The 25,582-nt window shown below is 47.7% G+C and overlaps 11 protein-coding genes across 11 annotated transcripts; 6 read left to right on the top strand and 5 right to left on the bottom strand.

Moving 5' to 3' along the window:
* Positions 1-681: 681 nt before the first annotated feature.
* Positions 682-2,155, bottom strand: GGI43DRAFT_47788 (Alpha/Beta hydrolase protein). Its single transcript, XM_083209877.1, has one exon. It carries the CDS (start codon positions 2,054-2,056, stop codon positions 953-955), a length of 1,104 nt encoding a protein of 367 aa, XP_083060487.1. The 5' UTR covers positions 2,057-2,155; the 3' UTR covers positions 682-952.
* Positions 2,156-4,560: 2,405 nt separating this feature from the next.
* GGI43DRAFT_47864 (uncharacterized protein) lies at positions 4,561-6,157 on the bottom strand. Its single transcript, XM_083209878.1, has 2 exons — positions 5,696-6,157; positions 4,561-5,638 (listed from the first exon to the last, which is right to left on the bottom strand). The coding sequence occupies exons 1-2, from the start codon at positions 6,015-6,017 to the stop codon at positions 4,776-4,778; spliced, it is 1,185 nt and encodes a 394-aa protein (XP_083060486.1). The 5' UTR covers positions 6,018-6,157; the 3' UTR covers positions 4,561-4,775.
* Positions 6,073-7,891, top strand: GGI43DRAFT_405311 (Clp protease-domain-containing protein). Its single transcript, XM_083206006.1, has 5 exons — positions 6,073-6,364; positions 6,417-6,435; positions 6,490-6,515; positions 6,580-6,721; positions 6,774-7,891. The coding sequence occupies exons 1-5, from the start codon at positions 6,155-6,157 to the stop codon at positions 7,208-7,210; spliced, it is 834 nt and encodes a 277-aa protein (XP_083060485.1). The 5' UTR covers positions 6,073-6,154; the 3' UTR covers positions 7,211-7,891.
* A 605-nt stretch (positions 7,892-8,496) lies between these two features.
* Positions 8,497-10,381, top strand: GGI43DRAFT_422913 (dihydroxy-acid dehydratase ILV3; the record flags this gene model as incomplete). The annotated part of the gene is made up of 2 exons (XM_083208166.1): positions 8,497-8,582; positions 8,653-10,381. 2 exons carry the CDS (start codon positions 8,497-8,499, stop codon positions 10,379-10,381), a joined length of 1,815 nt encoding a protein of 604 aa, XP_083060484.1.
* A 197-nt stretch (positions 10,382-10,578) lies between these two features.
* GGI43DRAFT_47775 (lysophosphatidic acid acyltransferase LOA1) lies at positions 10,579-12,474 on the bottom strand. Its single transcript, XM_083209876.1, has 2 exons — positions 11,802-12,474; positions 10,579-11,710 (listed from the first exon to the last, which is right to left on the bottom strand). Exons 1-2 carry the CDS (start codon positions 11,830-11,832, stop codon positions 10,776-10,778), a joined length of 966 nt encoding a protein of 321 aa, XP_083060483.1. The 5' UTR covers positions 11,833-12,474; the 3' UTR covers positions 10,579-10,775.
* A 983-nt stretch (positions 12,475-13,457) lies between these two features.
* Positions 13,458-14,862, top strand: GGI43DRAFT_47651 (uncharacterized protein). Its single transcript, XM_083209874.1, has 5 exons — positions 13,458-13,656; positions 13,711-13,841; positions 13,907-14,126; positions 14,581-14,717; positions 14,771-14,862. Exons 1-4 carry the CDS (start codon positions 13,623-13,625, stop codon positions 14,589-14,591), a joined length of 396 nt encoding a protein of 131 aa, XP_083060482.1. The 5' UTR covers positions 13,458-13,622; the 3' UTR covers positions 14,592-14,717; positions 14,771-14,862.
* Positions 14,863-16,728, top strand: GGI43DRAFT_47652 (kinesin family protein). Its single transcript, XM_083209875.1, has 3 exons — positions 14,863-15,208; positions 15,238-16,488; positions 16,546-16,728. Exons 1-3 carry the CDS (start codon positions 15,080-15,082, stop codon positions 16,603-16,605), a joined length of 1,440 nt encoding a protein of 479 aa, XP_083060481.1. The 5' UTR covers positions 14,863-15,079; the 3' UTR covers positions 16,606-16,728.
* Positions 16,729-17,291: 563 nt separating this feature from the next.
* On the top strand, positions 17,292-18,891 carry GGI43DRAFT_383858 (uncharacterized protein; the record flags this gene model as incomplete). The annotated part of the gene is made up of 3 exons (XM_083203448.1): positions 17,292-17,336; positions 17,395-17,954; positions 18,513-18,891. The coding sequence occupies 3 exons, from the start codon at positions 17,292-17,294 to the stop codon at positions 18,889-18,891; spliced, it is 984 nt and encodes a 327-aa protein (XP_083060480.1).
* A 387-nt stretch (positions 18,892-19,278) lies between these two features.
* GGI43DRAFT_47550 (NADPH-dependent FMN reductase) lies at positions 19,279-20,510 on the bottom strand. Its single transcript, XM_083209871.1, has one exon. It carries the CDS (start codon positions 20,009-20,011, stop codon positions 19,409-19,411), a length of 603 nt encoding a protein of 200 aa, XP_083060479.1. The 5' UTR covers positions 20,012-20,510; the 3' UTR covers positions 19,279-19,408.
* Positions 20,511-22,485, top strand: GGI43DRAFT_47551 (transferase). Its single transcript, XM_083209872.1, has one exon. It carries the CDS (start codon positions 21,010-21,012, stop codon positions 22,351-22,353), a length of 1,344 nt encoding a protein of 447 aa, XP_083060478.1. The 5' UTR covers positions 20,511-21,009; the 3' UTR covers positions 22,354-22,485.
* On the bottom strand, positions 22,446-23,635 carry GGI43DRAFT_47639 (Cloroperoxidase). The gene is made up of 2 exons (XM_083209873.1): positions 23,231-23,635; positions 22,446-23,172 (listed from the first exon to the last, which is right to left on the bottom strand). Exons 1-2 carry the CDS (start codon positions 23,377-23,379, stop codon positions 22,539-22,541), a joined length of 783 nt encoding a protein of 260 aa, XP_083060477.1. The 5' UTR covers positions 23,380-23,635; the 3' UTR covers positions 22,446-22,538.
* Positions 23,636-25,582: the final 1,947 nt, after the last annotated feature.

Here is a 25,582-nt window from a genome sequence, read left to right as displayed (position 1 = left end):
TATACATAAAATGTGCTGTAGTATAAATACCAAGTATCCCCTTTTACTAGAATTACTGCAAAAATTTACTATAAAAATTCTACTGCAAGAATCTACTGTCAAAGTCTATTGTCAAAAACTGCTGTCAAAATCTACTGTCAAAATTAGCTGCTAAAATTAGCTGTCAAAATCAGCTGCGAAAATCAGCTTCGAAAATCAGCCGCGGCAGCTGTAAAAATTACCTATAAATAGCTGTAAAAACAGCTGCGCGAATTAGCTACAAGAAACAGCAACAAAAATCAGCTGCAAAAATCAGCTATAAAAATCAGCTATAAAAAGCAATTACGAAAATCAGCTGCAACAAACACCTGCAAAAAAACAGCGGCGAAAATTAGCTGCAGCAGCTGTAAAACAAAAAATAGCTATAAAATCAGTAAAAGCTATTATATCAGTATATAGTGTGAATATGCACGTATTCACTGTATTTTAAAGAGCTAAGAGGTAGGATACAGACAAGAAAATTTTCAGTAGGGTATCTCGAGTGAAACATAAAAAATGCACTGTGAGACGCACAGTGTTTGAGACGCAAGCAGTTATAGTCAACCGCAGAGCCGGGCCAGAGCCATGCTCATGGGCATGGGTGTGAAAGACGCGATCCAATATTCACGTGCAGCATATCACAAGTGTAAGTGTAAGATTAAATATAGTGCGAAAGTTGTGTGTTATTTGGTATCGTAAAAAGAACGCTACAATACTCCCCAAGTCCTCAATGGACGCAGCATTTGCCAGTGCGCAGTTGAAAATAGTACAGAACAATAGACCCAAAACCAATGCAGCACGCTCCCAGCCATGCAGGTATCAAACATATCCCGTGATTTTCCAAGCTTGCCCAAAAACAAAAAGAGAAAAGACTTTCAACGCCCGTAAGCAATGCGAAGAAGAAAAAATACAGAGAAACAAAAACGAAACTCCACTACCAGCCCTCGCCAAACATCATCATCTGAGAGGCCTCTTCCAGCCTGTCCAGACCCTTCTTGATCGTCCTCGTCATGTTGGAGATCTTCTCATACTCAAACAGGTTGAAGTGGTGTCCGTCAACATCGTAGACATCGCTAATCATCTCCTCATCGTAATCGCCCCAGCCAAGCAGGGGATCTTCTCTGTTCAGATCCATGCCGACAGTGCGGCCTTCCTTTGCCGGCACGTAGTTTCTCGCGCGCAGTAGAACAACCTTTGGTCGGCGGTCGTAGAGTCTGCCTGACCATTGGGGAAGACGCCACTGCCGGACCATGCGCACAGCCTCTGTCATGCACTTTCTGGAGCGGATCTTGTTCATGATGATCTCGTCTTCTTCGGTCAATGACTCATCTTCCGATGAGCTATCTCTTGAAGAGGCATCACTCAAGGCATCATCTGGTAGCGATTCGTCATCGCTGGACACGTCGTCATCACACATGGCCTCGCGTGCAGTAGGGAATCTAACGCCTGAGAACCTGTTCGCTATAGGCACTCCAAATGAGGGAACAACAGGCATAGAGCGTGCAGGCGAGGGCCTTGACCCTCCAGGGCAGACACTGTCGATCATGAGGATGCCTGCGACTCTCACAACGTCGTCAACTGCCAGCTGTCGCGCAATCTCCATGCTGAGCAGGCCGCCTAAGCTCCAGCCTCCCAGGAAGATGCTCGTGCTACCGTCCATATTCCTCTTCTTGGCAGGGAAATCCTTGTCCTGCACAGTCTTTCGGATCCATGACGCGTATAAAAAGGCCATCTCGGAGATGCCGCCCTCGAAGACTTGGCCGGAGTAGTAGTAGGGGTTGCGGATGCCATAGGTGTAGCGGCCCAGGATCTCAAGGAATTTGTAAGAAAGAGTGGTGCCGCCGCCATCGTGAATCAGGAAGATGGGAGTGTTGTAGGTAGGCATGTTTGGCTGAGCCCAGTTCTCCGGCTGGATGAGCTGGACACTTGGAGACCGCATTGTGAGAGGGTTTCGATGTGATGATTGGTGGCTTGTTCTCAGAGGCGCGTCGTGAAATCTGGGTGTTTCAGAGCCGAAGCTTCGCTTGCTTGCGTACATGGTTCAATGCAGTGAAGGATGTTGGAGGGAATAACAATAAATAAAGGAGAATAGAAACCAGGCCCCTTCAAGGAAGCTCCGGATACAAGGAAGCTTTATTTAGCTGAATGCGTTCCCGCGGGTTCCCCAAGCTCTCCAGCAATTAGCTTCGCTTATCAGTGGAGCTCCGCCCTGACGTTGTTGGGGTGAAAAAAAAGTTACTCGAATAGACTACCCAACGGATTTCTCATTCGCCCGATTGACTTTTGGCAGGGAAGAGGGATGAACAGCCGCGGTCTAAGCGAATAAATTTCCCACAGTTGAACGGATGTTATGAAATTCTTAAGTAAAATCTGGGGATATTCTGGGGATTTAAATTCCAGACACGAGAAGAAAGAAAAAGATGCTTTCATAAACGTCTTGATCGGTGTTAACAAAACCGCCAAACTCTAAGTCGCGATGCTTTTTGTTGGGCCCACTGCAGCGTCACGATTTCGGTATGCAAGATGTGCTTCTTTCTCCGCACGAGCAACCGATAAGATCGATCAGACCCAAGATATGGGAAAGACAACATCAAGGGCAACTGAGGGTATATATAATGAGCGATATTCGCTAACACGAGGGGGTTTCGGCCATATCTGACAAATGGTCACAGACGGCCCGGGATTTGGCTGACGGAGGAGTGCCCTGCCTGTCTCTGACAACGTTCAGGGATCTGGCTGACGGCCATGTGCTAGAGTAGGTATTGGGATGCCTGGGATGGAATGGCAGGGTGTGACCCGTGCACGAATCTGTAGATGGCCATATGTTTGTACAAACGTGGCTGTCTGCAGATGACTAGGATATGAGTCCATGAGCCTATACGAGGGTTAGAGGAAAGACATGTAAGTGAATCGCTGCCGCTTTCATTCGGCCCTTTACGGATCGAATCCTTTTCACGCAGCCAAAAAGCCATGTCGACGTACTGGGCTTGCTACTAGTGCTACAACTCTTGGCTTCATTATGACTTGATCTTCTCAAGTGTAAACGTTGATATTGAAATTTTCTTCGACCTTGATGTCTTCATATCCGGATGCATAACATGGCCGAAGGTGCGATTATACAAGGAATGTAATTCGCCCAACAAATCCCATGTGGGGCATGCAGGACCGCTTTGGAATTGTGGAGACCCGTTCCTTGATTGACTTAATTGCAGGATTCTGGAATGCCTGTTGATGTAAGCGGGATAGTGCCGTAAATAGGTACATACCCTAGGTAGTATATACGCCCCTCGGAGGGTTACCAGCTATCTACCCTCCGAGCAATTTTTGCCTTGGCAATTTTGGGGCTTACCATTATTTACAGCTTACAAGTTATTTGCTGCTCAAAGAAGCCGTATCTTGTAGAGGCGGGCCTTTCCGACGGATATGTGCCCGTGGTAAAGCCTGGGAAGACGGAATGGGACCACGTTGACGTTCATAGCCTAGGGGACCTGTATGTCAAGCTTGTCGATGCGACTCAGGATCCCACGAAGAACAACAATTCGGAGATTTTCGGCGCCAGAGGCTTTTTCTTTGCCGCCAGTGGCACGTCCGATGCGTACCTAGTACGCCTGCGCCCCATGAGTTTCGACTTTTGTTAGTTTCCCAGTTCCCTGGGTACAGCCAATATAACCAGCAAGGATCAGCAAAGTACCTTGTTCAATGAAATGATAAGCGCACGATACTTGAGAGACGAAGAGCAAAAGTCCTTCATAAAGGCATGGATAGTGAGTATTATGTTATGTTACTCTGTTACAGCTACTTAAAATAGGCTTTTATGCCGGTAATACAGTAAACATAACAAGTTGTGATTTGCAAAGTGCCAGCTGATCCCCATGTATCCAAGTCCATAAACCTGTTTGTTTTATTAAAATGGGTGATGAAACAAGTTGCTATACATGTAGCCAAATGTACTGCAATAACAATCTGGATGCTTGTAGAGTATAAAAGGGCCGTGACACATGCAAATCTTGATTCTATTACGTATCCAAGTATGGAGTAGCAAAACAATCACGCTGTCCTACGTCCGGGGATTGGGAATTCCGTATTACCGTTGCGTAGTAACACTATGTAATATTACTGTTGCGTAGTGATACAGAGTCTAAAGTGTTAGTGTGAGAGGTACTGTTATCAGTCTTCTCGGAGTGCCATTGGGATTAGAGGCCCGTCTTCCGAAGCGACATGTATCATGATTGGAGGCCAGTCCCGGCCCGGGATGCCATGGAGGTAGTACAGTAAGATTGAAGGCCAGACTTCCCGGGATTCGAGGCCAGACTTCCCGGAGTGCCATGTATTGGGACTAGAGGCATCAATCTTCCCCAGAGTGTCATGTATTAAGGCTAGATGATCGCCATAACAAGAAAGAGATCTATGGTGCTATTTTTTGGCTGCCGAGAGACATATTTCTGCCATCCTTTTGAAAATCCATCTCGACTTCAGCTTCGGCATCGCCGCTGAAAACGCCCGGGATCGTCGTATTTCGGCCAGCGGTAGGACAAGGTATTTGTCTGAATGAAGTAAGCATGTAAGCGCCTGCAGTAGTGATACTACGTTCTTTGTTTAGTGATACTACTTTGCACTACCTGGCACATGGCTTACATGCATTGCCCTCGTCCACGTTGAACCGCTGCCATTGCGACGGCGGGAGAAGATCATGTCATGCAGGTACTTAATCACGCCGTACATAACTTTACTTGCCTAAACTGGCAGTCTTCGCTTCGTTATCGTTTCCCCAAATTGCTGCCTGTATCTGGATCCGCCAGATATCCTTGCAGCTTCCACAGTAAGAGATGGAGTTTCATCATGCTCGCACTCGCCCATTGCTTAAGCACGAATATCTCTCCCTCCCGAAACACTTCAGCCGAGTCTCTTAGCCGTTGTATCTCTTCGTCGCCAAGCAGCCATCGTAGATTGTGTACCACCATCTTCCTTCCGTATTGGGCCCCCTCAACGTCCAGTGTAGCATATTGTCTTGGGCCATCACTTTTGTCTGGCAGCCAAATAACGCAACCCCGCATTCTGACTCCTTCGATGTCTTTCCAATTGACACAAGGTTGAATGAATCTGTCCTTGGGGTCGTGTGGTCGGTTGCCGCGAGCAATTAGCGCATCTGTTACGTGTTTGCGCATCATCCCCAGCAGCAACCCCCCCATATCTTCTCTCCATATCGCATCCCTACTATTCGGAGCTACGGCCATGCCGGTTCGGATCTGTGTCAAAAGTGCAAGATATTTTTTGTTTGGTCCGCCAACCATATCAACCAGCGACTTGCGACTCAGCGTGTAGCTTGTTATTGGCGACCGCCGAGGCCGGGCCGAGCCTGTTTTGGCATCGTTTGGGGCTGGTGCAGAGGCTGGGATGAGCTCAGCCGCAGCAGCAGCTCTGTCATGTCCGTTATCCCCATCGGCCTGTGACTCGTCTGGTCGCTTCGTAGGCAAAACATTATCAAAGGCGAGCGGGCCGGGAGCCCACCAAGCGGCGCCTGTTTCCGGATGTCTTATCATCTCAAAGTCCTGTAAGAAGTAGCGCGGTAGGCTGGTGGCGCTGTTTGGACATCTCCGGATTGGCGTAGCGAGAGCCTGTGCTGTTTCCCAATTAGCTCTTCTCCATTAGATACGCCGTGGCTCAAAGCTTGCCGCACCGAAAGGGTTGTTTGCGAGCTTTCGTCGAAATCTGCCTAATGGAGGACCAGCAGCGGACTTTGCAGTCTTTCGCCTGGCCTGCATCCATGCTGGGTCGAATATGGGCGAGATGGGAAGATCCCCTGCGGCAGTAGAGACCGTTTTCGTCTCGGGGTTAATTTTTAGTGTTTTGCCGTCCGCATCGTGTCCAAGCCCAGCTTCGACTTTCTGGAGAAGGGCCTCTTTGGTCAAGGACGCCTTATCGTAGGAGTGCCATCTTTGGCCCAGATGTGGATTCAAAGCCCTAAGGCTGCTTGGGCGGAGCGCAGTGCATCGTTTCATCGCCTGGTAGCCGATTTCCAAAGAGTCATGTTGTATTTGCAAGAATTGAGTGTATCGTGTGATGTTTAGTGATGTTGCATGCGACCAATTTTCGATGACGCGCGATAGCGATAAGCTTTAGCGCCAGGGTATTACCGATGCTAAGCTGTCACTACCTCCAAGCTCCAAGCTTCCCTCTGGTCAAGACGTCAGCCTATTTACCAAACATGCTACGATCCAGATTGCTACCAGCCCTACGGGCACTGCCAATGCGACATGCCAGATCTTTTGGCTTCTCCAGCACTGCTCCACCCGGCAACAGTGCGCCGTCGATGAACATCCCAATGCCGTATATCGAAGAGACATCAGTAAGCGGCGGCATCAGCTCTGGCGCCATGACAATGGGCTAAAAAGGAACAGGCAACTGGTAGAAAAACATGTATGCTACACTTTTCAATTTGCGTCGGATGATTAGGGAGCTTACATCTTCGAGGGGACATCTTTTCAAAGCTGCTACAGGTTAGGCCATATCCATCTATCATCTATCACGAGCTTCTATAGACGCAAGGACTAACGTACTTAGCAACGAATAATATGTCTAAACGGCGAAATCGACGACTACATGTCAGCCTCCATCGTCGCACAGCTTCTATGGCTAGAATCGGACGCCCCGGAGAAGCCGATTACGATGTATATTAATTCACCAGGTGGCTCCGTCACATCAGGTGCGTTTCCATCCCTCCGCAGTACGGCTATCAAAGTTCACAGTGGCCTTAGGCATGGCGATATACGATACGATGTCTTATATCAAGTCTCCCGTCGCGACTGTGTGTGTCGGAGGTGCGGCGTCTATGGCAGCTATCCTGCTTGCTGGTGGTGCGCCGGGGAAGCGCTGTGCTCTTCCACATAGCTCCATCATGATTCACCAGCCATTGGGTGGCACTAGAGGGCAGGCATCGGATATCTTGATTTACGCAAACCAGATCCAAAGGATACGAGAGCAGTCTAACCAAATCATGCAATACCATCTGAACAAGGCGAAGGGATTCGACAAGTACACCCTGGAAGAGATTAACGATTTGATGGAGAGAGACAAGTATCTAAGCGTGACAGAAGCATTGGAACTGGGGGTCATTGACGAGATATTCTCAACAAGGAAAGATCAAGATAAGCCAAAGAAAGAGGAGGAGGAAGGAGAAGAGAAGAAATACTAATAACACAAGGACGATACTACTTTGCATGGCATTCGCTCTTAATGAGATGATAGCAGCGGTAATTTTCGATGATAGCTTCCAGCATAACTGTACTGTACTTCTCAATAACACCAGCTGAACTAATTGCTCAAGCATTGGCGATGCTATCAGTTGATATGTGCAGACCGTCTTTGTGACGATATCGCTGGAAGCTATGCCAGCTTATCGCATACCTGTTGGTACAATATCAGTGATCTGCCGAGGTCATTTATGGCTGAAATAACAATTAGATGTCGAATGATGCTCTAAAATCCTGAAATACTCATTTCCTGTATTACAAAGCAAATATTTGTGTTGAACTACGGAGTACCATGCTCTTGAGATCCTGCGATGCCGATATCGGCAAGCTTCAAATTGGGCATCTCCACAGACAGCTTTGCTCGAGTGGGACAGCGATAGTAAGACCGAAAGCGACTTCTCTGAGAAATTTGATACCGAGTTTTTCTAGAATCTATATTACACGAAATGCAAGTATCAAGGCTGTGACAGTAACTAGTAGCAATGGCCCTTGTGATGTTCAGCCAGGCCCAGTAATGGGCTGAGGCGCGTGGAGAGTAAGTATGTTGGTTGCTGTCGCACGAAACAGCCCACCATGGCACAGTCAGTGAGATGCAGCCCGCTAGAAATCTGAGCTGCTCCAAGCCTAGCAGGGGAGCATCTCCTCTAAAAATCCAAACCAGCCAATAGCAGGGCGTCAATTACCTTCTAGCGGACGCTCGCTGCCAGTTGCAGCTCCAGTGCGGGGCAACTTTTTTCCCACATGCGATCACCGTAGTGAGAGCTTCCTGCGCGAGCTGTCCGGATCACAGGGAAGATCACAGGGACATAACCTAAAATCACAGGGACATAACCTAAATCCTGCGGCCCAACCACCTTCAACCTCAATTCGGCATTGAGTCACACCAATTCGCTAACTCTGTCTTGTTTTCTATTTTCTAGATAGTAACAGCACCACGGCGCAAAGATTGGCGCGTAAGAGTTTGGGATATTATTGATTGGGCTTTGGAATAGGTACGTGCATACGTCAGGGCAGCTTGCCCAAGGCATTCCCGATTTTCGCATTGCCTCCTCTCTCTTGTCACGATATATCGGTGTTGGGAGATTTCACTTCATTCTCCAATTCATCAACACCTTTTTTGCGCAATTGCTTCGTTCAATGCCAGATACAATTGTTGTTAGGTTGTCAGCAGGCTTCTAACTCTTGCTCCGATAATAGGACCAATCGTCGCTCCCTTGCACTCGTCACGATGCTCTCCAGAACGATGCTCAAGAACCCGTCAAGGGCTTTGAATGCCCTGTCAAGGGCCAGCACTCTCTCTACGAGGAGTCATGCGTGAGTAAACGCCGAGCACAACAGCCAATGCAGACCAGTCAGGCGCATTCGCTAACAATCAGCCATACAGTCGTCTCCTCTCGACTTCATCAGCCCGATATGCGGACGAGAAGCTCAACAAGGTCTCCGCCAACATCACACAGCCCAAGTCTCAGGGCGCTTCCCAGGCTATGCTGTACGCCACTGGCCTCACAGACGCCGATTTGAGCAAGGCGCAGGTCGGCATCTCCTCCGTCTGGTACGAGGGAAACCCCTGCAATATGCACCTGATGGACCTGTCTGCTATTGTCAGGGAGTCAGTGGCCAAAGCCGGACTTGTGCCCTACAGATTCAACACTGTTGGTGTCAGTGATGGTATTTCTATGGGCACTACTGGCATGCGATACTCCCTGCAGAGCAGAGAAATTATCGCCGACAGTATCGAGACTGTCATGAATGGACAGTGGTACGACGCAAACGTCAGCTTGCCTGGATGTGACAAGAACATGCCTGGAGTTGTCATGGCCATGGGCCGTGTCAACCGACCCAGTATCATGGTCTACGGTGGTACCATCCAGCCCGGCTGCACAAAAACTGGTGAATCCATCGATATTGTGTCTGCTTTCCAAGCTTATGGCCAGTACATTTCTGGAGAAATCACCGAGGATCAGCGATATGACATCATCCGTCATGCCTGCCCCGGCAGCGGTGCCTGTGGTGGCATGTACACTGCCAACACCATGGCGACAGCTATTGAAACCATGGGTCTGACTCTGCCAGGCAGCAGCAGCAGCCCTGCTGAGAGCCCCTTGAAGAAGGCTGAGTGTGAAAGCGTCGGTGACGCTATCCGTAACCTCTTGAAGGAAGATATCCGACCACGCGATATTTTGACGCGACAGGCCTTTGAGAATGCCATGATTGTTACCACTATTCTCGGTGGAAGCACCAACGCCGTTCTCCACTTGATCGCTATCGCTGACTCTGTTGGCGTCAAATTGACCATTGACGACTTCCAGGCCGTCTCTGATCGTATGCCCTTCCTTGCCGATCTGAAGCCCTCTGGCAAGTATGTCATGGCCGATATGCACAAGATTGGTGGTACCCCTGGCCTTCTCAAGTACCTCCTCAAGGAGGGCCTCATTGATGGCTCTGGTGTCACCGTGACTGGAAAGACCATGAAGCAGAACGTTGAGAGCGCTCCTGATTTCCCTGCTGACCAGGACATTATTCGACCTCTCACCAACCCTATCAAGCCCACTGGTCACATCCAGATTCTGCGTGGCTCTTTGGCCCCTGGTGGCTGTGTCGGAAAGATCACTGGCAAGGAAGGCCTTCGATTCGTCGGCAAGGCTCGTGCCTACGATTCTGAGCCTGACTTTATTGCCAGCCTGGAACGTGGTGAGATCAAGAAGGGTGAGAAGACTGTCGTCATTATCCGCTACGACGGCCCCAAGGGTGGCCCTGGCATGCCCGAGATGTTGAAGCCCTCTTCAGCCATCATGGGTGCTGGCCTGGGCAAGGATGTCGCTTTGTTGACTGATGGACGTTTCTCTGGTGGCTCTCACGGCTTCATTATTGGACACGTTGTTCCTGAGGCTTTCGAGGGCGGCCCTATTGCTCTTGTCAAGGACGGTGACACAATTACCATTGACGCTGAGCAGCGCATCATTGACTTGGAGATTTCCGAGGCTGAGATGGAGAAGCGAAGAAAGGAGTGGAAGCGCCCTGAGCCGAGATATACCAAGGGAACGCTGGCCAAGTATGCTAGAATGGTTAGCGACGCCAGCACAGGATGTGTTACGGATGGTCCAATTGCGTAAAATGGGTGAGTCGAGAAAGTAGGAGAAAAGGTGGAATATATTTGGTATGATGTTTAGTTATTTGGATGCCCGAGGAGTTTTTTTGTCATGATATTCGGATGCATTGGATTGAGAGAGCCCAAAATAGTTTTCATTTATGAATAAGATATAAAAATAAACCTTTATAGGTAATAAGTGGATAATGCTCGTGGAAATAGTAGATGATGCTTTCTTTACACTTCAAAATGGGTTGCTTCTTAAATAATATATGTAGTGGAACCTCATTAGATGGTTGCGACCTGAATGCCAATAAAATTTTGATGCTATGCTGCAAGCCTTTCCACGGCGCATTTGAAAATACAATGTACATTGCCCCATTAGCCTACAAATCTTTGAACCATCTGAGTACAAAACCTCAGGCCCTTTTCCCGCTCCATGCCTTAACAAATGCAGCCTTGTCATCCAGCGTCAAGCCTACCCTTTTGACTCTGCTCAATCGTGCTAGAGCCTCTCCGATCCAGTCCAGTAATTTCTGCTCTTCGCCATTAAGGCCGGTGCTTCCACCTCTGTAGGTCACATCTCCGAGGCTGTCGCCGTTGGTCTTTGCAGCGGCCTTGTTCGTTTGGCCTTCGGCGATGCGCACGCGGATACAGGTTGTCGGGCGAGAAAGCAGAGTCCATAAAAAGCGCAACCATTGGCCTGGGATAGGGGTCGTGATATCGGAAGGCGTATAACGAATGCTGACTGGGAAGATGTGGACATCGGCGGGAGTTTGAAGAATGCTGGGACTGAAGGGCAGGATGGCCTTGCCGTTGGTGGTGCCGCCCTCGGGGAACACGGCGATGACGCGGTTTGGGAATTCATTGACCAGATCCTTCAAATCGACCAGCTTGGCTCCTGCTGGGGGGCCGGTTGCCACTGGCGCAAGCGCCATCATTACGGCTGACAGTAATCCAATCCTTCTGACCTTGCGCTCTCTGGGGTATGAGACTGTAAAGACCGGGTCGAATATGGCCGCCAGGTAGATCGCATCAATCGGACTCGTGAAATTCGCAGCTATAATCGACCCGGGATGAGGCACCCTCTCGCGCGGCTGCTCAGACAGAGTACCGCGCTTCACGCCATCGAGCTGGAGATCAATCCACCATATTCCCGGTATGGCCATGACACCCCATAATGCGATCTTCCGAACGAAGACGGGAAGGATCGGCAGTGGGTGGAAGATGAGGAAGTAGGTGAAGATGTATGTCAGGAAGAAGGGCAGGCGGACGAGGAAGAGGAGACTATGGGTGAGAGTCGAGATGGCGGAGCTGGGCGACGTGACGGGGAGGAATGGCGCGATGCCGGTTGCTATTTGCGTATAAGTCAGTTATTGTTATATCACATTATCGTCTGGGAATGAAGCGCAGGGGAATGGCAAAGGAGCAAACGGCGGGTGTACCTCTGTCACGGTACTGGCTGTACTTCTCCATGGTGAATACAGCTGAATGTTGTCCTCTGCGATGTGCTTCGAATGCTGTTATAGAAGCGGTTTTGTCTTGATGTAGATATAAGACGTGGCGTTTGCTATCGAGGCATTGAAGAATTTGCTAAAAGCCGAAGAGGATGGAACCCTCTTCTCTCCTCTTCACTCAGCAGAGATTACAATCAGAATCACGCCGGGAATTAATAAAGAGGAGGGGGCAAGAGACAGCGAGGCTAGGTGGAGTATCGCAGAGCTGTGGTTTTGTGTGGGACAGAGCTACTTGGGTAGAGGTCCCCATAACCTGGGGCCTGGGAAAGTTTGGAGTGGTGGGATTACATCAGCAGCGCTGCTTTTACAGCTGGGATGTAGTGGGGGGCGCCTTTTGCAGTGTCTTGGAAAGGATGGCCTTTGCCATTGCATGAATTAGAGAGTTTCATATTTGAAACGAATTGGCATTTAGTGGTTTGGTTTTGATTTTGAAATTGTTAAAATCGTTTACTGGGAGTTATTGAACACCGTGGCTAGTAAAGGCCGCCAGTGAGTGCTCGAACGTTTATTACTTTGTCAACGCAAGTTTTATGGGTACTGCATTTAGAAACCATTATATCTCAGCTGATTACAATACACTAGTGTCTGTAATGACTCCTAATGGGCTGTATTTTTTTTGGTAAAAGATGCATTAATCGATAGGAAGAGGGAAGACAAGCTGGCATGTGATAATATTCAGACAAGCGTCTCTTTATAGCAGCGTGGACACTAGGCCGCTTTTGCAACATCTAGCTTCAACTTAACCTTGTACTCAATACATGTCATTACTTGCGTACTCGGCGAGAGGGAGACGTCATTCTCTTTTAACATGTGAAATCAGCGGATTTAAGACGGGGAATTGCCCATTTAGTGAGCTGTCAACGGCCTTATCCAGTCAATTCTCCGCTCTTGCTTGATTCCCCTGAAAATGACAAGTCGACGCACGTGCTGGTGAAGCGAACAGCTTAGAGAACCTTTTTAACCTATTATTACCAGGTATCCTACTAAGCATCGCCGATATACGATGCAAGCTTCGATCATCGCCTAACAGGGCGTTTACTAGTGTGAGCCACTGCAGTAATTACTATTCCAGCAGTAGAATAGTAGCAGTAGTGTCGCATGACGCTGGCGATATATGCTAAATAGACCCTGTAAAACGCCTGCGCCACACGCCTCAACAAAGAAAAGTCAAGCCACAGCATCAGCCACTGTTGCCCGGCCCACGCGTCTTGCAGTAAACAATTGTATTTTGACGGCCTTCTCCACACCGTTAACACAAAGCAGTGGCTCCATGCAAATACATAATCTGCATGGTCAACATTTCGAGCCAGGGGGGGTCAAACGCAAAGTCAACACTGAGACCTACCATTTCGCTTCTGCAAGCTCCTATCCTCCATCAGCTATTGAACATTCATACCCGCTGCGCTACAAACTTCCGATCGCTGGGGCACATGCTCCCACTGTTTTGACGCGACTCCCGACTTTTTCGGGCTTCATTGTTTTTGCTACGGTTTGATACATCAAGGTTTCATTTTTTGGCATTGTTACAATGGATACTGCAGAGAACCAGGTTCGCCATTCCGCACAAACATGAATCGCTATTGCACATGGTAGAATCGCGGGGGTTAACTGTTACTGACCCTACAGACCACGCGGGTCTCCAAGATCAGTCGCTTACCAGGACCGACAACGAACGTTGGGAGTTTGACCGAATGGAGCGAGTCTCAACAGAATGCTCGCACTCAGTCTTCAATCCCTGCGCCCACCGGGATGAAGAGCCTGAAGCGCGAGCTGCCTCAGTCCGGTACGAAACGAGCCGACTATCCCCAAAGTGCTACGGCATGCTAACATCTCTCAGCAACTCAACCTGAACCAAAGCGACGACCTCTTTCCGAACGTGCGCTCGAATACCCCTCGAAGCCTTCTTTAATAGCGACACCAAAGATACCGCGATCCGTCAAAGGCCAGACGTTGGCTAGCATCTCACAAGTGAGGAACTCTCAGGCCAAGAACAGTGTAATCATCCTGGCGATTCCAATACTAATATCCAATAGCTTAAGCAACCGCGCCCAGCTTCAGCCCTTGCAAACCCTACACCAATCAGCAGCTTTGCTAAAAGCATCGGCCCAGGACGAAACAGCGCTCTAGATAGACCATCCGTCCCCAGACCGAACACACGCGCGCATGCGAGGTCGGTAAGCCAAATTGGTCGGCCTCGTTCGGCATATGGACATCGAGAGGAGGAAGAACAAGACAAAGATACGAAACCCAATAATGGTACGGCCATATCCGAGCATCTTACAAGCTTCACTTTCAACGCCCTTTCCCGCCGCAAAATTAGAACTGCCAAATCTACATCGACCCTGTCTTCCTCAAGAGAAAGCTCTCTGACAACGAGATTCAACAATCTTTGTATCGAGGAGGAAGGCTCTTTTCGAAGCACAAGTCAAGTGACAACTTCGCCTCCAAACATTGCATCTGCTTTAAACAACATTACTGTGCACCGTCCCGGCAATGAAAAGAGAAGCAACAAGCAACTATCATCCGCTTCGGCTGCCGTACAGGGAGCCTAGGGAGGTCCTTTGATGACGCCAAGCGACAAGCAGGTGAAGCGGCAGGTTGAAAAACTTCAAGGATGCATTGCTCTTTTCAAAGCCAACTCTCCCAACAAGTCCCCTGCTAAATCACCCATGCGCAATAATTATTTAACTAAGGATTCTAACTTGACTGGATTTGTAGCCTTTGATGTGGACGGTCGAGTCGGCGATATTGAATCGCAGTTTAAAGAGCTAAAAGCAATGGTGGATACCACATTGCTCGATAGAAAAGGCATGGACGATGCTCTTGAATTGGCTAAGAAGCGAGGTACGACTGCAGTGATCTCCGACGGTTTGTAACGACGCTAATATTTATTGCAGTCTCGGAGCTGGAAGGAGAAAAATCTAGATTAGAGGGCAAGGCCGAATCTCTAAGGACAGATCTTGATGTTTCCAAAGAAGTCAGGCGAAAAATGGAGCACGAACTGGAGAAATTGGAATGGGATCACACTCGGCAAATCGATGACCTTACCAGAAAACACAAGACCGAACTCGAAGATCTTTTACGCCAGCATTGTACAGCAATGGATGACTTGACTCGGGAGTTAGAACGCTTAAAAACACAAGAAGCAAACGAACATCAGCAAAAGATCGAAATGTTAACAAAGCAGCACCAAGAAGAGCTAAAAGATGAGCAGCGAAAAAGAGAGCAAGAACTCCAAAGTTTACGAAGCAAAGTGGGAAATGATCAACAGGAAATGGAGATTGTTCTGCAAAAGAAAGATCGAGAGATGCGAGAAATACGAACAGAGACAGAAGGCACACGGTCAGATCTCCAGCGTGAGAAGGCACTTACCAGCAGTCTACAAACGAGCATATCCGAGCTCTTAGCTTCAAACACAACACTTGAAGCGAAGATCAACTCGCTTCGATCCCAGGTCGAATTTCTCGAATCCGATACCAAGGCACAATCCGATGCTTTCTCTGCCATGGAGTCTAAGCTTCAAGACGCATTACGATTCGCTGAAGAGGCACGACTGAAGCTGATGAAGGAAGAAACCGAGCGCCGCATTCTCTTCAACAAATACCAGGAGCTCAAGGGCAATATCCGTGTCATGTGCCGAGTTCGTCCACCTCTTGGAGATGGCGAAGGCGAGGTCGCTCAACTCTCCTATCCTGATGACAGGACTTCTACCGAGATTATGGTGGCTGGGCCAGAAGAAAAGTCCAGCTTCGGAGTCGTTTCGAGGAAGAATTACCCTTTCGAATTTGATCGAGTATTTACGCCCAAGGTACGAAACGATGAGATATTTGACGAAATCTCCCAGTTGGTGCAGAGCGCGTTGGACGGTTATAATGTGTGCATTTTCTGTTACGGCCAGACAGGATCCGGCAAGACGTACACAATGTCGTCTCCTGATGGCATGATCCCTCGAGCCACGCACATGATTTACGATACCGTAACACAATTGAAGGAGAAGTCGTGGAAGTACACCATGGAAGGCTCCTTTGTCGAAGTTTACAACGAAGATCTGAATGATCTCTTGACTCCAAATGACCATACCACAAATGGTCGACCATCAAAGAAATTGGAAATCCGTCATGACGAACTCCGGAAGCAGACTACCATCTTGAACTGCAAGTCTGTTCGACTAAACTCTGCCGATACTGTGGAGTTGATGCTAGAAGAAGCACAGAAGAACCGATCTGTAGCAGCCACCAAGGCTAACGAGCGGTCTTCTCGGTCTCACAGCGTTTTCATTCTGAAGCTCATTGGTGAAAACTCAGCAACGGGTGAGCGGTGTGAGGGCACTCTGAACTTGGTCGATCTGGCTGGCTCAGAGCGCTTGAAGCATTCACAGGTCGAGGGCGACAGGATGAAGGAGACACAGAATATCAACAAGAGTCTGAGCTGTCTTGGGGATGTAATTGAGGCACTTGGAAGAGGCTCAGGCCATATTCCTTATCGAAACTCTAAGCTGACACACCTGCTGCAATACAGTCTCGGTGGAAACAGCAAGACGCTCATGTTCGTTATGGTATCGCCTCTGGAGACTCATCTAAAGGAGACTCTAACTAGCTTACGATTTGCGACAAAGGTAAGAGCTGAATTCATTATCGAAATGATCTGGATTGTTTAACTAACTTTGGTCAAGGTACACAATACACACATTGGCACCGCAAAAGCAACAAAAAAGATTAAGGGAGAGTCATGAAAGAAAACCAAGGGTTTAAAGGTTGTAAACTAGTTTCATACAGCGGAAAACGCGGGTTATTTTGGCTTTTGGGGGCACGTTTGCATTTGCCTTTCAGGGAGTTTACATTTATACCATGGTTCGGCGGCGTGTTTGGAATGGCTCGCGAAGGGTCTTGTGACGAATTGATATCATACGGAAGGGTATATATGGTTAAAGGGTATGGTTTTCACGAAAAAGATGGTTGATGAAATTTGCGCCATTTTTTATACAAGTTCTTTGGTCCACAGATGATGGAATTTTGTGCGCCGCTCATGTTTTCTTTGGTTCGTGAAGTGCGAGTGTTTTGAGTTTGCATACGTTGATGAATCGAGATCAGCTAGAACCAGACCAGACAAGCTGCTTCTATGATGCAATATTAAGCAATGCTGTAATATGAAGCAAAGCGCCGCTTTTTTTGGTGGAGATTTTGACATGCTTTGTCTCATAGTTGCTGTTGACGCTCAAGCTTTGATTGACGTGGCTATTGCGTGGGTGTAGTGAAGTTGCCGTCGTGACGTGATGTCATCCGTAGTCGCTCTTTGAGTATATCAACGCAATGGCTATTTAAATGAAGGCGACTGGAAGATGGCAGTTGGAAAGGGTGTCTCAATTCAAAGGATACATCTACAATCAATAAACAGTTTAAAGAAGCAAAGTCATTGAAAATGCCTACTCTCCGCGAACGCAAGAATCCCAGTGCTGGCACCAAGGTATGCTCATCTCTTCTTACCTTATAGGAGGAATATCCGCTAACATGTTTCGTAAAAGGCCGATATGGGCAAAGACGCTCCAGTCAACCGGGAATCTGCAGGTCTCGTCGAAGCGGGCTCGCTAGCTGCTGAATCATATGAACACGGCGGCGAATTTGCCGAGAACCGCAACGTCCATGTCGAAGGCGTCTCGAGTTCTGGCAAGAAAAGTGAAGCCAGCGGTCGGCAAGATCGACAAGAAGCCAGTGGTCGACAGGAACGAAAAGAGGCCATTGGTCGCAAGGAGGCCAGCGGTGGCCAAGAAACCAGTGGTCGACAAGGAAAGAAGAGTGCTGTTGCGGGCGAGGCGCCGAGCCACGTGGCGGACCAGTACATCAAGGACCCAAAGGGCCCTCACGGGAAGAACGTCAAGGAAGGGATTAGCGACAAGCCTGACGCAAAGAATGATGGGCTCCAAAAGGCCCTGAGGTCTGAGCCGGGGAGTGAGGATGACCCGAGCAGGTTGGCGGAGAGGCAGATGCTGCAGGGGCAGAGTCTGGGGGGTGGGGGAGCTGGGCCCAGGCAGGGTCATTTGACGGGAGAGACAAAGTATGGTGCGTTGGATAACGAGGTTTCTTCGTGAGTTTGTTGGGCTGTTGGAGAGATTTGTATGACTGGTGGTAAAAGTATGTTTGTAAGTGGCTAGTGATGAGAGCACGAGTATGTCAAGCAAACTGCGTGAGGTTCCTGATACAGAGGTATCGTGGGGAATGTGATCTGGAGTTTAATGACCAGATTGAGCATTATTGCATATTAAATATTTAAATAATATCATCTTTTAATTAACCTATATCCAACGCTGCAGATATCTGGCCCTAACTGGCTGCCTGATCAGCGACTTTGTGTTAGTGTATGCAAGTTCCCGCCACTGACGGCGAATCTTGAAACGGGTAGCTAGGCACCAGCATTTCCAAGCTTTGCCGAGCCTTCCTTGACGACGACGCAAAAACAGGGGCAAATTGATTTTTCAGCTTCCTTTCATAGTATATAGTATAATGCAGATGCACCTTGGGTTATCCTCCAGATTGCGGTTTATGATAGTTGCGTCTAAGAATGACTAATACGTTGTAAGAGTGCTGCTGCGATGAGAATTTGGGAAATGTACTGAGGATGCAGCAAGCTGACGCTAATATACAGGTGGCTGCGCCAATTACTGGATCGATTTCACTCTATAAGAATCTTTGCTTTTCGAGACGGCAACCGTCTTGAAGACGCGTCTCATCACGCCAAGGCCTCGATGCCGGCATTCCCAGAGGAAAAGTCTATGCTGCGTCCGCTGCAGCGGCCAGAGACAGATTCAAGACAGCAGCATGGCATACGTGGCTTAACGTCTGAAGATGGCCCGCGAGATGCGTCCAAATCAAGCGCAGATGGGCCGCCGAGGGGGGAAATCGATGCGGAGGAGATGGAGCATCAGCGATATGGAGAGGCGCAACCGCAGCTTGTGCCGAGCGATGTGATTGAGACGATGATGATGGCCAAGGGACGGAAGACGGAGAGCCTGAGTGGCGTATAAGATACCAGAGCAGAGCGATTTTATTATCTTTTTTTTTGTGTTGGGACGGATATCGATTTTAAGAGGGAGATTGAGATTGAAACATAGAAGTGGGCGAAACATTGGGTCTATAAACAAGATATTCTAGAGTATTATTGGGGTGGATGTTGATACCAAGGTAGTAATGATATTGTTTGACGTTGCCGAATTTAGCGCATACTTGATACAGGGTGGGCTGGTGGGCATTCAAACATGGGCAGAGTGAACAGGCATACATGGCAGTAACATAAATAGCCGAATTTGAACCTGTATGGTAAATATTTATGCTTAAGAATCTTTCTAGAATTAAGAATTATGGTGAGAAAAAAGAAGATCTACTGCTTCGTGGAGAAGAGAAAATTCAGGTTTCAGTAGATGTAGTGAAAGCTTTCCTAGAAGATTGAAAGCAGATTATTATGTTGCCATTCAAGCTGCGGAAAAAAAAGTAAATGGTATAAAAGATCTAACGAGTAGGTAGTATTTGACATGTATAATGTCTCTATGCGTCTATTCTAAAAAATTCCAATATGCTGTCAAGCAACGCCTTGATTTTCTCCTCTGCCCCCTCAGTTTCCCAAGCTTCCTTCATCAACGTCTCGGCCTCTACTCCCTTGGAGTCTCCTCTGGGGATTTTAAGCGCCACAGTTGATTCAACGACATTCATTCTAAGACCTTTCAAAATTTCTCGTAAATGAACTTCAGCTTTAATACCCCCTCTGGCTCCATATGTGACAATTGCGGCAGGCTTCCCACTCCATTCATGGAAGACATAGTCCAGTGCATTCTTCAAACTCGACGGAACAGACCAGTTGTATTGTGGTGTGACAAAAACGAAGCCGTCATATTTGCGGACAAGAGCTGACCAAGCACGAGTGTATTCGTACTGATAATGTGGTGTGGGATCATCAGCTGGTAGGTAGCTTGGTACAACAGGCTCGTTATACAGTGGGAGGTTGAGAGTTGCCAAATCGAGTAATTCTACCTTTGCGGTAGTCTGCGGCACAGACTGGATGATGGAGGCAACATAGCCGGCAACAAAGGGGTTGATTCGGTGAGGGCGAGTGCTGCAGATGACAACGGCAATGGATTTGGGTGCTGTCATGATGAATGTTTGTCTTGAAGAAGAAAGAGATTAGGAATGCCTCTTCAAAATCGAGGCGAAGGCTGTTAAGATATAGGTACTAGATCGGAAACGCTACTATCGACAATCTCGAGTTATAAAGTCCGGCTGAAAAAGTCCGGCTGAAAAAGTCCGGTCGAAAAAGTCCGGTCGAGCAACTTAAATCGTTCTACTGCCAGTTATATTCTCCTGTCGCTCGGTCTTTCGTTTCGGCTTCCGTCTTTTTTTCACCTTGCTGGTGCCTGATGCTTTATGCGGCTATTGCGGACCGCAAACGCCATGTGGAAAAACTAGCAGTCAATTGGGACGTGAGGCGCTAGATTTGAGAGATCTAGGAGACCAAAGTCAACTCTCTGCTATGTCATAAAACAAGACTTTCCTGTTCTCGTTTTTCTGATAGTTACTAGTCTCCTTGTTGCTAAAGTCGTAGTGGTAGCGCCGTGTTACATTAACACGCTGGTGCGATGAGCCAAGTCTCTCGACATATGTATTATTGAAGCTGGTAAAGGAAAAAAAACAGCTACACTTTTGGCAGTCGTCATCTTTTCGAAAGCAAAGGTTCTCTAAATTGTATCCATCTCAGCCTTGTCACATTCAACGGGCCGATCTACCACATATTTGAACTGTTTCCTCCAGCCTTTGCTCTCCAACTCTGATGAGTGCCTCTGCGGTTGCTGCGGGCTGCATAATAGAAGCTTCTATGTTTATGTACAAGGTTTCCTAAAAAATCCGTATAATAAACGTGTATATTTTTACACTAGTTTTACTTTTAGAGTCATATCATACCGGCGTTTTGCTAAGTTACGATATGCGATGCTGACATTTACTTAGACCCGGCACTAACAGTAAATGCCGATCACATTTCACAATCCCCCAAGGCGATCCTCCATGCAGCCTTGTAGCCTTCATTGACCTTTAACCGCTCAAATACTGCGCAGCATTTCTAGCTTTTAAAAATCGCTACTTTATTGTCACCAGCAATGAGAGAACAGGCGATTATACAAGGACCCAGCCAGCTATCTCCGCTGGAGTGGATTATGCCACGGTCCTACATCAGCCAAATCCTCTGCTTTCCATCCTCAAACCCTCGAATATCCGAAGTCCTCCGAGATGGTCTCGCGGGCACATTGAAAGATGTCCCATATCTCGCCTCTAGAATGGTGGCCCAAGCTCATCCCAAGGGATCTGTTGCTTTGAGCTCGCCGTGTGACTCATTGGGTGACTTATTTCGCGTCAATACCTACGCGGATGTTGAATATAGTGCTTTAAAGTCCGGTGCTTTTCGACCCTCTGTTTTTGACGACCATAGCTGGTTTTCTGCCGACCTCGGCCCGGCCAATACGTCCCCCAGCCCAGTTTTTCGTGTAGTCTTGACGCTGGTGAAGGGAGGATGTCTGCTTGCTGTCAGCCTGCATCATTCGACGGCTGATATTACAGCATACGGCTCATTATTGAAGATATGGGCATCGCATTGCAGGACAGGCTCTTCTGAAGCCGTTCATTTCGACCAGAGTTGGTTGGATCGCACGGCGATTGTGAGAAGCTCTCATAATGCATCTGCTGATTCGCCGCTGCTTCTTCACAAAGAAGAGCCTGTCCCTTCTAGCCAGCCATCAAAGCCTGTGAAGATGGAGACTCAGTATCTGAAATTCTCTGGAGAGTATTTAAAGAGCTTAAAAGGCGAAGTGAACAAACATTTACCGGATGGAACCGCATGGGTCTCTACAAGTGATATACTAACTGCACTTCTCTGGGGTTCTGTTATCTATTCTGAATTTCTAGATGATGATAATACCACTGCGGATGGTAAATATTTCATGCGTATAGCTGTTAATTCTCGTAGTCGCTACGAGCCACCACTTCCCAAGGAATATCTCGGCGCTTCTTTTGGGGTGGCGCTGGTAACCGCAAAGAAAGCTGATCTTGTCGCCATTGGAAGCTCGACGGAACAGAAGATTTTCACATCAGAAATCGCAAATGTTGCAGCAGCTGTACGGCAAAGCATTAATGTTATTAATGAACAAAACATGAACCGCGTCGTCAACTACTTGGCTTCTCAGGAAGATATCACAAGTCTCAAGCTATGCGAACAGGCTGCTGATGTTTCAATTGTCTCCTGGGCAGATGAAGGAGTACATGAGCTCGATTGGGGCAGTGAATTGGGGCATTGTGAAGCTGTAAGATTATCTTCGTTGAAAGCGAAGCGGTATCCGGTGGTATTTCCCAGACTTCCGAATGGTGATCTTGAGGTTCTTGTTACTTTTGACCAGGAGTTGGCGGGTAGATGGCGAATGGCTCATGAACGGAGCCCATGGAAAGCGTAGAGGCATATAATACTGCACGAGCGATTTGGGGCCAAATAGTTACTGTCCAAAGACGTTATTTTTTATATATAAATGCTTGGAGTCTCATAAGCAAGATCATCCAATAAGACTAATATTATTACATAAATTTACCATTATGCCATATACACAGAATGAAACTGGTGTCACTTTTGGAATACGTCAAATTACTCGGCATCTATCTTGATCGCGATGCGAGACTTTGAACGTTCTTTTTCCTGGCGATCCATTGACTCAGTAATTGCCTTGATTGCTGGATCCAGATCTGCCAACTTGATTGGCCTCTTTGATGGCTGCCATCCGAGCTCAATGGGGAACCTTTCTTGCTCAAACCATGTTCGTAAACGGTCTTTGGGAGCTTGGTACGCTGACAGAGGAGGGTTACTGGTAGCGTCGGGAGCATGGTCCGACATCATCACCAGTACCATTGCAGCCTCAAAGAGGGCTGCGTCGAATCTAGCCTTGGAAAGAGTATTGGGATGCGATTCTGCCTGAACACGCAGCCGTGACTTTGCGATGGAGTCAATATTGATATGCGGCGAGGTGCTATCAGCGAAGAGACTCTCGATTCGATAAAAGTTTGGCCTGATATGTGGATTCTGAGATGTGTAATCATCTCGAGTGAGAGATGCGATATGTTGTAGGATATCTGGAGCATTTAGATCATCGAGATCAAACACGTCGCTGCCGAAAGCGTGGGTAAACTCCTTAACGGCTGCTGCAAATCCTGCCTCGACGTTTAGAAATTTAGTAAATGCGTTTTCGATCGACGCAGCCGTTAAGTTGCGGCCGTTATGAGGCCTTTGAGACAAACTGTTAGCTCCAACGTTCAAAGAGATTATCACCAGTAGAGTCTTACAAATAGCCGTGGTTTGCTAGAGTGTTTAGCATGGGGCACGGCCCTCGTGAATCGTTCATCCCAGCTGGTATCCATGGTTGGATTTGAACACTGGCAGGCAATGCTGTAGCAAGGGCAGCAAACGAGATAGCGGCGAAGAAAAGCATCATAACAAGTACTGATACGGATCTAACGGGCAAAAAATGATATATATGAGACCGAGCCAGTGAAGTTAATGAAGATCTGCAAAGGAATAACGCAAATTCGAGAGAGAGCTCGCCCTTTTAAAGCTTTAAACGACATTCTCGCCCAACAGCTATTAAAAGGAAAAAACATTATCATGGCTAGTATCCGTGATCCCGTGTCTCTCAGTCAGCTTGCACCTCGCGGCAAACTCGGGACTGCCTCCTGAGACATCTCGTATGAAAGACGCAATTTACTTTTCTTTAAGTCTCTACATCTCAAATCTCAAGGGTTTAGAGGCGCAGTAGCGTGATCCACTCGATCCAAGCGCCCGTTTGGCCTGAGAAACGGCCTGTTTCTGTCTACTTGGTAGTTGGGCCGATATATCTTTCTCCGATCTGAACGACCCACCTCAGTATGGGGGGCTTCAAATCCGTCATTATGCGTGCCGCAGTTGGATCTTTAGTCCGCTTTTCCAAGGCGAGATTCGGTATCTATGTATGCCCTGCTGATTTGAAGTGTGGGAGAGATGTTTAGCGTCGAGTATATGGCATATAAGGAATCAGGAAACAAAGGATAGCCATACGGTGAAGAGCAACATCATGCTTTGCGAAATCAGGATTCTTTATTCAATGAATACTAAAAATAGTTTCTTGATTCTGAAGATGGAACTTGTCGAAGTAGCGGTAAGAGTTATCCTAATTATCCCATCTAGTAGCGAATCAATACCTCCAGTCTCAGCTATCAGCGTCAACATTGTCACCATTACAATCTGGGAAAGAGACCCAACAAAAAATCAGCACTTGACCTCACTTGGCTTCCTCTCATCTCAATAAGGAGAGATCTTGGTTCTTATGATGTGTACATATTATGCCTAAATTATGTACATACTCCACTAGATCAGAAATCGATATCGGGAGCTGGAGAATTGACGCGAACCGTCTTGTGGAGAAGACGTACCGGCCAACAGTGTAAACTAAAACACCAAGGGCGGATAAGCGGTTGAATCTTGGTCTAAGAACGGCTCCCTTAAACGGCCGATGGATGCATAAATTATGCCCAGTCGTTGACTTGTCTAGCAAAAGACATAATTACCCCTCAGAAGTATGCACTACAGGTATTACTATAATGACAAATAACTCAAATCGTACGGAGCATTTCTTACGGCCAACTAATAAAATATGTCTTGGCAGGCTCTCCTCTTCAGCTTATTAGTCCGCATTAATGTACGTTGGGCGATCCCCATCTCCAATCGAGGTTCCACATTAGGCTTCATCGTTCCGCCTTCTGCCCACAATCAGCGATCACCTGCTGCCCTGAGCGGAACGGCAGAGACATGACGCGGTTAGCTAGTGGATGATGATTGGGATATTTTTGTTATCCCTGGCTTTCCCCAATCTCGGTATATGATAATCCCTCGCGAGTGGAGAGGATCGACGTATAGGATTTGATCCGATGTGGAGGTCTTGCTTTCCCCTTGCAGCTGAAGCTTTAGCTCTCTCACTAACTAAGCGAAGGGATCGGGAGCTACAACGAATAGTAGTTTGTGAAGATGTTGGCACATGTTTCGTATTTTGACTTGTATAAAACTCATAAAACCCAAATTCTATCCTATCGGAGCAGTTCAGAATGGTGACGTGGCTGTTTGACTTGGACGTATAGAAATCGTACAAATCAGAGCTGGCAAGATGATGAGATGCGAGATGCTCCATTGTCTTGGACAGATAGTCCTTGCATGTAAGAGACCCAACTTTGCTGAGCTGCCATTCAGCCCTTCGTATTGTTAGACATGCTATTTGTAATGGCCGACTGCACGATGTCACGCTCTGGACCCTAAGGGAGAATGGTCATGCAAGCCCAGCCTTCAAATCGTATTCTCTCGAATCACATCAATTTAGCCCCCAGGTCTGGAAATAACATGTCTCACTTTTCGGTGATCTTCAAATGTCTCAGTTGTAAATTCAAATCTTGCTCGCCCCGGGACTTGGGACAGCCACCGTTTCAAATAATTAAAGTGAGTGGTTAAATACGAAAAGACGAAGGTTGGATGGGGTGACGAGCCCGTTGGCGATTCAGTAACGGGAGCCCAGCCGACAAATTAAGCCAGCTTAGATGGATGCCCATTATTACTAGTAATATGTGCAGCTACTATTTCATATTATCGATAGATATCTGATTTGAGAGGGGCAC

Source organism: Trichoderma evansii (genome assembly GCF_050947405.1).
Source record: "Trichoderma evansii strain SZMC 28006 chromosome Unknown GGI43scaffold_10, whole genome shotgun sequence".
Taxonomy (NCBI): domain Eukaryota; kingdom Fungi; phylum Ascomycota; class Sordariomycetes; order Hypocreales; family Hypocreaceae; genus Trichoderma; species Trichoderma evansii.
This window is presented reverse-complemented; position numbering and strand designations above follow the sequence as displayed.